Genomic DNA, 12,690 nt, shown 5'->3' with positions numbered 1-12,690 from the left:
AGTTGTTTTGTAGTAAACAGTCAATCTTGCATTCCAGCAAGAACATGATGATTATTATTATATCACAGGTAAAACAGTCAGGTATTATATAGCCTGAAAGTGACCTAAGTATTTTCCATCAATATGACTCCACAAACAGAATCAATTCTGTGCAAACACGCTCCAGGAAATGACACAACAACAGGCACAAGCTACCAAAATGAGATAAGAATATCGCAAGAAAACTTCCCACATTTGTGTACAGAAGTGGCAATAAATCTTTCGCCCCTAACGAGGAAAAAAAAGGCACAGTCCACACTGTTGCTGTATTAAGTAAATAGGTACAGCTGCTTTTCAGAAAAAAATTATGTTTCTCACAATTCTGTATGTTTAAACTTTAAACAAAACAAAGCTAGGTAGGCTATGAGTAGTGAGCAAAGCATTATAAGGAAGTCTTTAAAAGGAGCATGTTTAAAAGGTATCATGAAACAATCTTGAACTGGAAGCCTGAAAACTTTCACCTTCTGACACGATGCATGTCCTGAGCCCTGTGAAAAGCTCCAACTGAGCCCTCTGTGGGATGCAGGATGTCTCAGCAGCGACTGTAAATGACACTTCCTTGATGGAGGTGTAAAATCCAGACATTTTGCTATTTGGGTGACAAAATCTTCCTCTCTATTCTGCTTTGCAATAATAACTTAAATTGAATCACTGCCCATCCCAAGCATCTTCATAAAAATGCAAGTCACTGTTTTCCTCTTACTTTTCATAAAGGTTGTGACTTCATTCCTCTCTGCTATTATTACCAGTAAACTTTATTTACAAAAAACACTTTTTAAAATTTTAGGGCATTTCTGTCTCTGCTTCATTTCAAAGGAAATGAAGAAAAAAATGCATTTTCAGTACATTTCCACACTTTTCTGACCATCACCTCTCATTTGGTTATTTTAAACCCCCGTGCAAATATTTGGAAGATTGAAGTTTTGGGAGAGGGCATTTAAAGAATGGTCTTTTTGCCAGAAGTCAAATAAATGATGACCAGAGCATCTTGGTTTTTTATTTCAAATGCTTTTCATGAAAACAGGACTTTGATAAAAGAAATGGGAATGATGTACATGAGAGTTGGTAAGCCAAGCTTTGGAGAATATGCAACATATTTGGTGTTGGTTTTTGTTTGTTTTTCAAACAGACACATTACACATACTGAACATATGCTTGCACTTATTTTCCCATTTTGGTGTGAAGGAAAAGTGCATTGAGTTTAGATACATGTACATAACAGCTTAAGTAAGAGTTGTACTATATTATAGAAGCTTGTTCTGATATTCTTAATGTTTCCAAAGCAAAGAAATAAAGTATACACATACCTTTTTAATAGTTTTTGTCTGCACCAGGGCAAGTTCTCTGTTCTCATCTGCTACATACAAGGAAAGTTTCACGTAGGGGTCACTGCAAAAGAAGACAGCATTCAGTGGGAAAATACTTTTACAGCCAAATGTACTTTCAGTCTAAACATCTCAATACAAATTTGTCCCTTAACTGAATAACTGAGCATCTTTAGTGGAAGTGTTTTTTACTGAAACGTCTCTACGAAGTGTTTCCACACACTCTGCAGACACCTTTCACAGCTGTGCCACGGAAGGAGCTTGCCATCACCCACCCTCCATGGCCTATCACCATCACTGCACTGCATCACTGCCCCTCCAGGCCATGCTCCATAATGTCTATCAGCAGGGAGACAGCAGCCACCAGGAAGGAGTGATGTGAACAGGAACCCCTCCTGCTGGTACAGACATTGGGAGCTCTCTGCCTACAGTTCTGAGAGTCTGTAACATTAATTTTGGGACAGTATTAATGAAAAATAATCAGCAACTGAGTGTTCATTATACTGGCTGCTTAACTTACTTGCAAAATAAAATTATATGGTAGGATGAAAACAATGCAAGCAATAGACGAGGTGTCACGATGGATTGATTATCGTGTCTGTTCATGCACATAAGTGCATCTACTTACCCTGCAATTAAATTAATCATCAAGCACCAAGGTCTGAGAGAAAACAAAGCATCACAGTGATTACCAAGAAATGCTAATGCTACTCTGAATTCTTAACCTACTGTGCTGCCTATATTTACTGGCAAAATTGCATACTGCACAGAGCAATATGAAGCAGGCATTCATCATAGCAAATCATGTGCTTTCCAGCTTTTAGAGATCAGGGCTAACAGCATCCAGCCAAACACCCAACGCCTACTGCTGGAAACCCAGCAGCAACTATTGGGTTTGTATGTTCCAGACTGTGCTGTCACTGAACTGTAGATGGGGAGTGATGCAAGAAAAGCATCATGGCCATTAACAGCTCATAAACGCATTCTCATCTTTATCTCCAGTAACAAAACTGGAGAAGTAAACATATTCACCCCATAAGCTCCAGGTTACTCTCATCCTTCAGTGCTGAAGAGTAAGAAAACCATCAGAAGAGCACTGTGAACACCCTCTGGAGGAACATCTGGTGAAAACCATGACATCTTTTCTTTGGGAAAAAGTCATCTACAGATTGTGAATAAAAGAAAGGTCTACCAAAATAAAAACAAGGCATGGACTGTGTGTGGGAAAAAGAACAGAACTCTTCTTCCTATGTTATCTTCATTATTATCATAAAGCTCAAAACAAAACCATCTTTAATGATGAAATTCTTCATTACTGCTCCTAGGAACAAAAGAGGACTTCAGAAGACTACTGGATGGATTGGAGAGGCAATGCTCATAAGGAATGCAGCTCTAGTGGAACAAAGAGCCAGCACTCTCTGCAGTCATAGCCATGGGAATTTCAGTCCTCTAAGTGGAAAACTTCACCTTCTGTGAAAGATTTTTCAGTGATTAAAGTGCAAACGTCCTTCTGGAGAGAGGAAGCTGTTTTTCTGATGACACACAGAGTATCCTGTAGAAGTCATCAGTCAATGTCACACAGGCACTGCATATATATTGTACTGTATTGTGTATAGGCAGAGGTCTGGGTGTCTCTGCACAAACAAATCCATTTCCCCACTTCTGAGAAAAAATACACATTTTTGCTGTGGTGAAGTCACTGGAATTATACCTAAAATTACTATGTAAAAAACACAGTCAGTAGCAACTTGTCCAACCCTAAGGTTTCCCAACTATGTGTTTTAATGCAGACTGTGAAACCTTCGGTGCAACTACTGCTTCCACACGCAGATGCACATTTTCTCATTACTGTGAAATGACTGCCATTAAATTGAAACATATTCACTGAGCAGGAAAAAAAACAGAACCAGTGCAGAAAGTAATACGCTGAAACTGGTCTTCAGGAAGATACAATTCCCATTTCCCAAAGGCATGGCAGCTGCAGCCAACCCCTCTCCCACCTGCAGACCCTTCCCAGCGCAGAAGAGCTGCCCACAGGAATGGAATCAGGCTGAGGAGCCCAGGCATATCTCTAAAGTGACTTTATCTGCCCAAAAGGAGGACAGACAACTATGTAAAACTCTAAGTGCCTTTGTCACGGGACTAGTCTCAGGTGCACGGACCCCTAAGGAAGGGTATCTAGGCTGTTCACACAGCAATTTCAAAACAAGGCTGAGGACAGTTCCACATACATCCATCGCCAATCTGCTCTCTGACCAGGAATTTCATTTTGCAGTGGGACAGCACTGAAGATGAAGCAGAGCACTTGACAGTAAGCCACGGTGGCACACACACCAATAGACCTCATGTTCTCAGTATGATTTATTATTACATCATTTGAACGACTACTAGAAACTGTTTCAGGCTCTATGGAAGCATCTGACCCTACAGATTAGTGGCTCTCAGTGTGCAGTACCTAAAGCAAGAAGAGGCAATAGTTTTATCTAAATTCATATTGGTAAATTATTTATCTAAGTAGACCAGCGGTATTTTTGGTGACTGTTTAAAACCACAGTCCACTGATCACCACTGATACATAGACCTGACAGCAGAATGCTGCGTGGCTCCCAGGCGGATCTGTAAAACCATTTCAGCAATGGAGGACGAGCTGAGTGAGGCTGGCAGCAGACTGATGGGACAATGTGCATTTCATGAGATAGAGCTGCGAGCACCATTATGGCTGGGCAGCTCTAGTCCCCTCTGCCTTGCTCCTTGTGTTGCATGCCATTTGTCAGACGAGTTCTGGTGTTTGGAAAATATTGCTGGTAATGGTGGGGAGGCAGGAGGGGTAGTATTGTAGATACAGTAGAGCACTGTAAAAGAATACGCTTACAATTGAGACCTTGTTTACCATAAACTGAAAAACAAGACATAGATCAAACAGATTCAACCAAAACAGAATCAACCCCAAACCTAACATGGTGTACCCAGCTTTTTCCCAACTAAACTCACTTTGCTTTACAATTTGAGATTATCCATCAGGTCTGGATGGCAGATGTGCTGAACAGTGCACTTTCAGAAGACAAGAACATGTACGAGTCATGGCTGAAGACAATGTGTGTCAGTTACACCCCACTGCACAAAGCAGTGCACGATCTGGTCTCTCGCTTTGAGCTGAGCAGTTTTCCCTGTGACGTTCTACCAGGTGCATTTTATGCACCAGTGGGCAGCATGGACAGAAAGAAACTCACAGTGTTGTCAGGTAGCTCCCATGACCTGAATTAAGCCAGCTCAAGCAGCTGAATGCACAACCAAAACACAGCAGTTATTTCCCAAACATCCATACTTCTCCACAGGGGCCTGGTAATGCTTTTTGGCAAAAGAACTCTCAACAAAACACTGAGATACACCTGTGTACGTTATGGTCCTATGGTTATAGCCAAGCACATGTGTTACCACTTGCTGATCCCAGAGTCCGTTATTAAAAAACACACACACAAGTGGGCTGTTCCTGTTCCCCTCAACCAACATCTGAAGATCTCTGCACTTGGTGTATTGCAGCAGAAGCTGAAATTAACAAAGCTCTTGCCCCAGTTGTAAGCTTGCACGTCACACCACATACACAACTCATTAGCTTAGATTGTCTTCCATGCAGAAAACGCTAAAATGTGAAAACTGGATATTTAAAAGTATATGGGTGCTCAACAAACCGCCTAAATTTTCTTTTAATTAATACATCGGACAAAAAATATCGGAGTAGTCTGCATCATCGTACTGCAGATTTGTCCCTTAATCCAGTAGATATAGCCCTTTTTTTCCCTTCTTCTTCCAGTTTGGGGGCCACTCCCTGGCTCCCAAACACTGGTAATTACATTTAGCTCCTCTGCACTGCATGCTTCAGCAAGCCAACCCCACAGCATTGTGAACATTCTTCTGCACACTTCTCAGGGAATGCAAGAGAGTTTGCAACAGTCATAAATACAGTTAGGCAATTCGCTGCAGTTACATCATCTCTTGTTGACTCGAATATATCTAATATCTAACTTCTTGCATTTGGAAGCCTATAAATAAATAAATCAGTTAAAACTTGTTACTCATATCTGTCTCAGATTGCAGTTTGGCCTCATTTCTCTGAAAAGACGGCAGAAGCAGAGCTCTGTTAACAGGGCAAGGACATGAACGAAGCCCTGTCCAACTCAACATTAATCTTACCAAAAGGGTAAGTCCCAGATCCAGTCCCAGATGACTGGAGGAAGAGTCACATCCCTGCCTTTTACAAGAAAGAGCAAGGAGGACCCAGGGAACCACAGGCCAGTGAGTCTCACCTCTGTGCCTGGGAAGATAATGGAACAGATCCTCCTGGATGACATGCTTGATCACACGAGGAATAGGTGTGTGATCCAAGACAGCCAGCATGGCTTCACCAGGGGAAGGTCATGCTTGACCAACCTGGTGGCCTTCTATGATGGAGGGACGGCATCGGTGGACAAGGGAAAGGTGACTGATGTCATTTACCTGGATTGAGCAAGGCCTCAGACATGGTCCCCCACCACATCCTCATCTCCAAATTGGAGGGGTGTGAATTTGATGGATAAGAAACTGGTTGAAAGGCTGCAGACAGAGGGTGGTCTTCAATGGCTCTGTGTCCAGGTGGAGGCCGGTAACAAGTGGTGTCCCCCAGGGCTCTGTCTTGGGTCTGGTGCTCTTTGACATCTTTATTAGTGAGAGCGATGACGGAATCGAGTGCACCCTCAGCAAGTTTGATGATGACACCAAGCTGAGTGGTGCGGTTGACACAGTGGAAGGAAGGGATGCCATTCAAGGGACCTCAGCAGGCTGGAAAGGTGGGCCCATGTGAACCTGATGAGGTTCAACACAGCACAGTGCAAGGTTTTGCACTTGGGCCGGAGGAATCCCAGGAATCCATACAGACTGGAAGGAGCGGTCCTTGAGAGCAGCCCTGCAGAGAAGGACCTGGGGGTCCTGATAGATGAAAAGCTGAACATGAGCCAGCAGTGTGCTCTTGCAGCTCAGAAACCAAATGGCATCCTGGGCTCCATCAGCAGAGGGGTGGCCAGCAGGGACAGGGAGGTGATTGTCCCCCTCTGCTCTGCTCCTGTGAGGCCCCATCTGCAGTACTGTGTCCAGGTCTGGAGCCTCCAGCACAAGAAAGACAGGGAGCTGTTGGAGAGGGTCCAGAGGAGCCACAGAGATGATCAGGGGACTGGAGCACCTCCCCTACGAGGACAGGCTGAGGGAGCTGGGCTTGTTCAGCATGGAGAAAAGAAGGCTGTGGGGTGACCTCATGGCAGCCTTTCAGTACCTAGAGGGAGCCTGCAAACAGGAGGGGAGTCAACTCTTGGAAAGGGGAGATAACGGCAGGACAAGGGGAAATGGTTTGAAGTTGAGGGAGGGAAGACTGAAGTTGGATCGGGGGCAGTTCACAGAACCACAGCATCACAGAATTGTAGGGGTTGGAAGGGAGCTCCAGAGATCAAGTCCAACTCTCCTGCCAAAGCAGGTTCCCTACACCAGGTCGCACAGGTAGGCATCTGATAGGCAGGTCCTGAACATCTCCAGAGAAGGAGACTCCACAGCCCCCATGGGCAGCCTGTTCCAGTGCTCCGTCACCTCACCGTAAAGAAGTTCTTGCGCACATTTGTGCAGAACTTCCTATGCTCCAGTTTCTGGCCATTTCCCCTTGTCCTGTCTCCACTCACCACTGAAAAGAGTCCAGCCTCGCCATTCTGCCCCCCACACCTTAGATATTTATAGACCTGGATCAGGTCCCCTCTCAGTCGTCTTTTCTCAAGGCTGAACAGACCCAGCTCACTCCGCCTTTCTCCATAGCAGAGATGCTCCAGGTCCCTCACCATCTTCGTGGCCCTCCGCTGGACTCTTTCCAAGAGATCCCTGTCTTTTCTGTACTGGGGAGCCCAGAACTGGACGCAGTGCTCCAGATGAGGCCTCACCAGGGCAGAGCAGAGGGGGAGGATCACCTCCCTCGACCTGCTGGCCACGCTCTTTGCAATGCACCCCAGGATGCCATTGGCCTTCTTGGCCACAAGGGCACACTGCTGGCTCATGGCCACCACGGCCACCAGGACACCCAGGTCCCTCTCCGCAGAGCTCCCCTCCAGCAGCTCATCCCCCAACCTGTACCAGTGCATGCAATTATTCCTCCCCAGATGCAAAACTCTACACTTGCTTTTGTTAAACCTCATCTGTTTTTTTTTCTGCCCAGCTCTCCAGCCTGTCCAGGTCTTGCTGAATGGCAGCACAGCCTTCAGGCGTGTCAGCCAAAGTTCTTCGCTATGAGAGTGGTGAGGTGCTGGAACAGCTTCCAGAGAGGCTGTGATGCCCCGTCCATCCCTGGAGGTGTTCAAGGCCAGGTTGGATGGGGCCCTGGGCAGCCTGGGCTGCTATGAAATGTGGAGGTTGGTGGCCCTGCGTGTGGCAGGGGGTTGGAGCTTCGTGATCCTTGAGGTCCTTTCCAGTCAGGGCCATTTTGTGATTCTGTAGGTTACAGAAAACTAGAGAAGAACCACCAGAAACCTGTGTCTGGGTAACGTCCAAGTAAAATCCACCAAAAGTGATTTATATTCTAATGTGCCTTTTCATCTGAATTCCACTTCTTAAAATTAAATTCCACTGGAAAATGAACGATCTTTTAAACATTTGGCCAACAAACTGCTTTTGCATCCTCGTATCCAAGAAAAGTACTTCACAACAATTTGTTTTGTCAAGTTTCTGATAATTCTGCATCTGTTACGAAGTCATTACTAGCAAGCATGCACTCTATTCAGTCAAAATGGGAAAGGAGGAAACCATTCTACCACCTCAGTGTGTTCCTCTCTCTTGTTGGAGAGCTGATGTAGTAACACCAAGCAAAGAGGTGAAGAAATCAAAGAATGGGAAAGCAAGGAAAGAAGTAGATCCACAGTCACTTATATAACCGCAGTAATGAAACAAAATATAAATGGAATCCCTGAGAACAGACAAAATGTCAAAGTTGCTACAGAAGCAAAAACTGAAGGAACTTTATAGTTGCACAATGCACTGCGTACAGTCCGACCTAAAAGCAAATATTGTATGTGATATTCTAGGTGAGCGTCACCTTTGCAAAGCACAACTGCTACTGACAGACAAGATTCATTAGACAACAACATGAAGATCTGCAAAACTGTTCAAGGAAAATCTGCACGAGGACAAATACAGCACCTGATCTGTTCACAGGTACTGTGACAAGCAAATTGGAATGAAATATACGTGGAGATGAGGAAATAGCAGACTTCTGTGTAACAGCAGTATTTGTAGAGGCACTAAGGAGACACAGTCCTGGTTATGTGGATCACAGAAGATACAAAAAGAGACACCTGCAGAGACTGCTGACAAAAAACAACCATGTGGGGTACAGGGAACCTCTGTGCACAGCAAGCATACTAAAAACTGTGCAAAGTTGTATAGGCCAGCTACTGTCACCCTGAAATGGATGGATACAAAGGGACCTTCAAAGGTCCCTTCCAACTCTAAGGAAGAATCCCTCCTGAAAAGGGAAGGGGGGAAGCAGGGGATTTAAAAAAAAAAGAGAAGTATTTCCTTGATTTTCATATGGGAGAAAGTTCATTCTTAAGACAGCACTACAAAACACCCTGTATGGCACTCCTGGTAACCACAATTATAAAAAAGTGATGTATGAGAGTTTCCATTGTGCTCTAAAAATAAGTTGCTAATAAAGTATGTCATTCCACAGTCCGGTGTAAGCATCAGTCTCTGGCTTGAATCACTACTGATTTGCATCAGGTTTTAAAGCTGAATTCTACATAAATTTAAGAGCATGACACTAGATGAGTAGAAATAAGCCCTCCAGGTTGTGCCGATGACATCACACATCTGGCAGGTATGTTTGAGTTAATAACAGTTCCGTAATTTGCTTCAGAAAATTCCTGTGGAAGTCGTTTTCAGACAAAGTACAGAGTTTGTGCTGAGGGAAGGTAGGAGGCCCAATGAATAAATGCAGCAATGTGATAGCACAAAAATTAGTCTGCGTGGATTTTTATTTAAAGCAGTATCAGTGCTAAAAGGCAATCTTAATGAAGTCAGCTACATGATAAATTGAACAAAATCACAGACTTTGGGAAAGCTGTTGAAAGCTATTAACGTAGTTAGCATCTAAATGAAAATTCACAATGGTGCTCCGGTAGCATTACTGTAAAGACTGGAAGTGGATTCAGGAAATGGAACAGAAGCCTGGGGACAATGCAGATGGCAGCTCCTATAGACAGCCTCTCCTGACTTGACATGGCCAGCTTTCAAATGGAAGGGTTACAGCATCAGGAACAACAACAAAGAAAGATGACGAATCAACACTGAAAGCCACAGAATGCAAGCAGGGTCACCACAACCAGGAGGCTCCCCATTAATGAGACAGCCCATTATAACCGTTGGGCATAATGAACCTGCATTTAGTGGAACAAAGAGTGATGCTGCAATACACTGTTCATAAATGATGCGTCTTAACAAAAGAGAAGCCATTTTTATAAAGGAGATAAAGGGGGAGGGGAGGAAGTACATGCCAGTTTATTTTACCTGCTATAGGACTCCTTCCCAGATGGTGCTAAAGAAATTATGTCAAGTGCCAACATCAGATTCATTTGTAATAAAATACAACAGCAGCAAAAGGCAGAGGAACCATCAGCAGCAGGGAAGGTGACTGGCACAGATATCCTTGCAGGCAGTATCAATGCTCTGAATTGCTTCTACAATGCCATCACCCACTAATACCACCAATACCAGTGGATATACTCAGTGTGTGCTATCAGGCATTCAAGGATCCAAGAAAGATTTTGTACAAAAAAAAAAGAAACGAGCCCAGTCACAATGTTAATAGTGACCAGAGATGAATGGGAGTTGATTCCTTAGTCACTCATCTATAAATATTCCCTTTTACAGAAGTCCCAAAATGGTTAAAAGCAATCTATCTTAATGTGATTTGCCTAAACCTAAAGAAAATGTCAATACCTGCCCAGATCAGCAGCGTTTTGCAGCTGGTCACAATTCTCAGAGAATAAACCGGAATCCTAAGATAATTAGTTGTGTACACAATGTTATGTTAATCACAATCACAAGGCAGAGCAAAGTGGGTTTGGCAGGAGACACCTGAAACATCTTAAATGCTTTTCCTGGCCTTCCAAAGTCGCACACACATTTGGAATTACCCATTTGTCATCTTTTCACCAGCTCCCATTGTCTGGCATTCTCTTAAATCTCAGACAAGTGTAGATTTATAATTATCATTTCTCATTACAATTTCAGCTTGAAAAGGCACAACCAAAAAGAGGACACCTGAAAGCACTGACCAACACCCCCTAGAAATGGCATTATTTCAGAGTATGTAATACTGGTGCCTATGACCAGTTTGTTATTCCTTTACCTAGTCTGCAATCACATCTACTATTTGTTCTTGAAACAGCTTTGAAAGCAGGTCTCGAAGAATCCTTTGCCAGCGATCCAATTAATTATTTCTTCATTTTAAGGCCCAGAAGGGGGTGGAGAGCACAGGCATACATGAAAGAACAATGCAACTACAGAGCCCCGCGCTGCTCTATTTTTGCTGAAAAACATGAAAACGCCTCCCCAAGTATAACATTTAGTTTCACTTGTTATGCAAGCGCATGCCAAGCTTCTCACATGGAGGCAAACTCCACCCTCCAAAACAGCTGCCTTCTTCCAAAGGAATCAGGTCCTGTACAAGCTGATGATTTAGCTTCTGTAAACCTTCTGTAAAAGCTTCTGTAAAACCTAAACTGTAAAACTTGTGCTACCCTTTTCCCAGCTCTGTTGCACATACTTGTAAGGAACTAATTATCATCCCATGTAATCATGTATAGAAAAATACTAACATCTTCAAGCTTAAAAGCAGAAGAGGTTGGAAGCAGGTCCAAATTCCAACCTTTCTAAGGTCATAATAAGACCATCTATCTGGCTGTTAGTCAGAACTCACCCCATTTCTTCTCCCAGTCGCTGAGCCCCACCAAACCTACTTTCTCTCCTTCGGTGCCCAGCGATAGGAAGACATAAAATCCTTCCTGAGACACTTTGGGACTTGCCAGCAGAATCCTTCACATCCCTTTGCAGGAAGAATGAAGCACACACCACCCACCCTCCTGCAGCAGGCTGAAGCTCTAAAGCACCTCTGCCGTTGGCAGGGCAGCCACTGCCACAGCTGGCTCCCATGAGTTACACTTGGCCATACAATAATGCAGGACAGAAGGCCTACAACTGAACTAAACCTCGGCCACGTCTGAAGAGAGGAGCATAAGCAGAATGCATTTGGAGCAGCTGATGTCCTAGGCAGTTGCAGCACCACTGGAGAGCACTGCACAGTATTCACTGTACTCATCCCCTCCCTACAGGGGACAAGGGGACCAAACCAGTCTGCCACCTTCCATGCACGAGGAATAGAAGACAGGGCAAACAAAACACACAGGTATGATGGGAGGGACACCAGCACAATTAGACTTGCAAGAACTCACCTGTCAGGTTCTGTTGTTGTTTTTCTTTTTGCATGCACATCTGTTTCCCCAGTCCCAAAAGTGGCTGGTATTTATTCTCACTAGGACTTTGTGAACAGTAGAAAATGCAAGCACTGGCACAAAAACATCATTCCAATTACTCAAGAGAAAGCAAACTTAGGACTCCATGTTGTACTGAGATTTGTTCCTTGAAAGCAGCACATGAAAAGCCATAAGATGTACTTGCTGGGCAGACAGCACCAGCTTGGGATGTGGCTGAAGGCTGCCATGTGTTTCTCCTTTAGGAAAGGAGAACTGCTCCTTTAACCTGGTAGGACTGAAGGGTATTACTTGAGAGAGCTTCCTTAGGGACAGGCTCAATATTTCAAAAGCTGTGCCATACAAAACTTCAGTGCTAACAACCATGAACATCATCTGCTACAAACACCTCAAGATACACATGCTACAGGTGCAGAACTGGATCCACAAAGCTACCAGGATAAGCCCAACCCACAGCAGCTCAGCATTCTGCACGAAGTCACTGACTCCAAGAGGACACCCAGATCAACTTTTTGCAGGCTGCAGTCTCCACATTCTATTACAAATACACCTTCATAGGCAATAAGCCTTCAGAAATAATTTACAAATTTAGATCAGTAAAATGCAGTCTTATTCTCCTCACAGAAATCCGGAAGCCAGGTGAGCAGCCTTCAGCCCCAACACCAACTGCTGATTGCATCTGGCAAGAGGAAGGAAGTTCCTGGAAAAATGCTTTGCAGGAACATGTAAAAACACTTAGAGACAACACTGTGCACACAAGTAGGACAGCAAGA

General features: G+C 44.1%; 1 protein-coding gene across 2 annotated transcripts in view; it reads right to left on the bottom strand.

Annotated features, from left to right (window-relative positions):
* Window positions 1–12,690, bottom strand: part of NEDD4L (NEDD4 like E3 ubiquitin protein ligase) — a 135,098-nt gene that overhangs the window by 72,513 nt on the left and 49,895 nt on the right. For both annotated transcript variants that reach the window (XM_042886988.1, XM_042886989.1), the window contains exon 3: window positions 1,347–1,428. In XM_042886988.1, the coding sequence (XP_042742922.1) occupies window positions 1,347–1,428 (82 nt within the window). The remainder of the gene's footprint in view (window positions 1–1,346; window positions 1,429–12,690) is intronic.

Source organism: Lagopus leucura, unplaced genomic scaffold (genome assembly GCF_019238085.1).
Source record: "Lagopus leucura isolate 7727_CA_CO unplaced genomic scaffold, USGS_WTPT01 Super-Scaffold_100070, whole genome shotgun sequence".
Lineage (NCBI taxonomy): Eukaryota > Metazoa > Chordata > Aves > Galliformes > Phasianidae > Lagopus > Lagopus leucura.
Note: the sequence above shows the minus strand (reverse complement) of the source record. Positions and strands in the feature narration are given on the sequence as shown.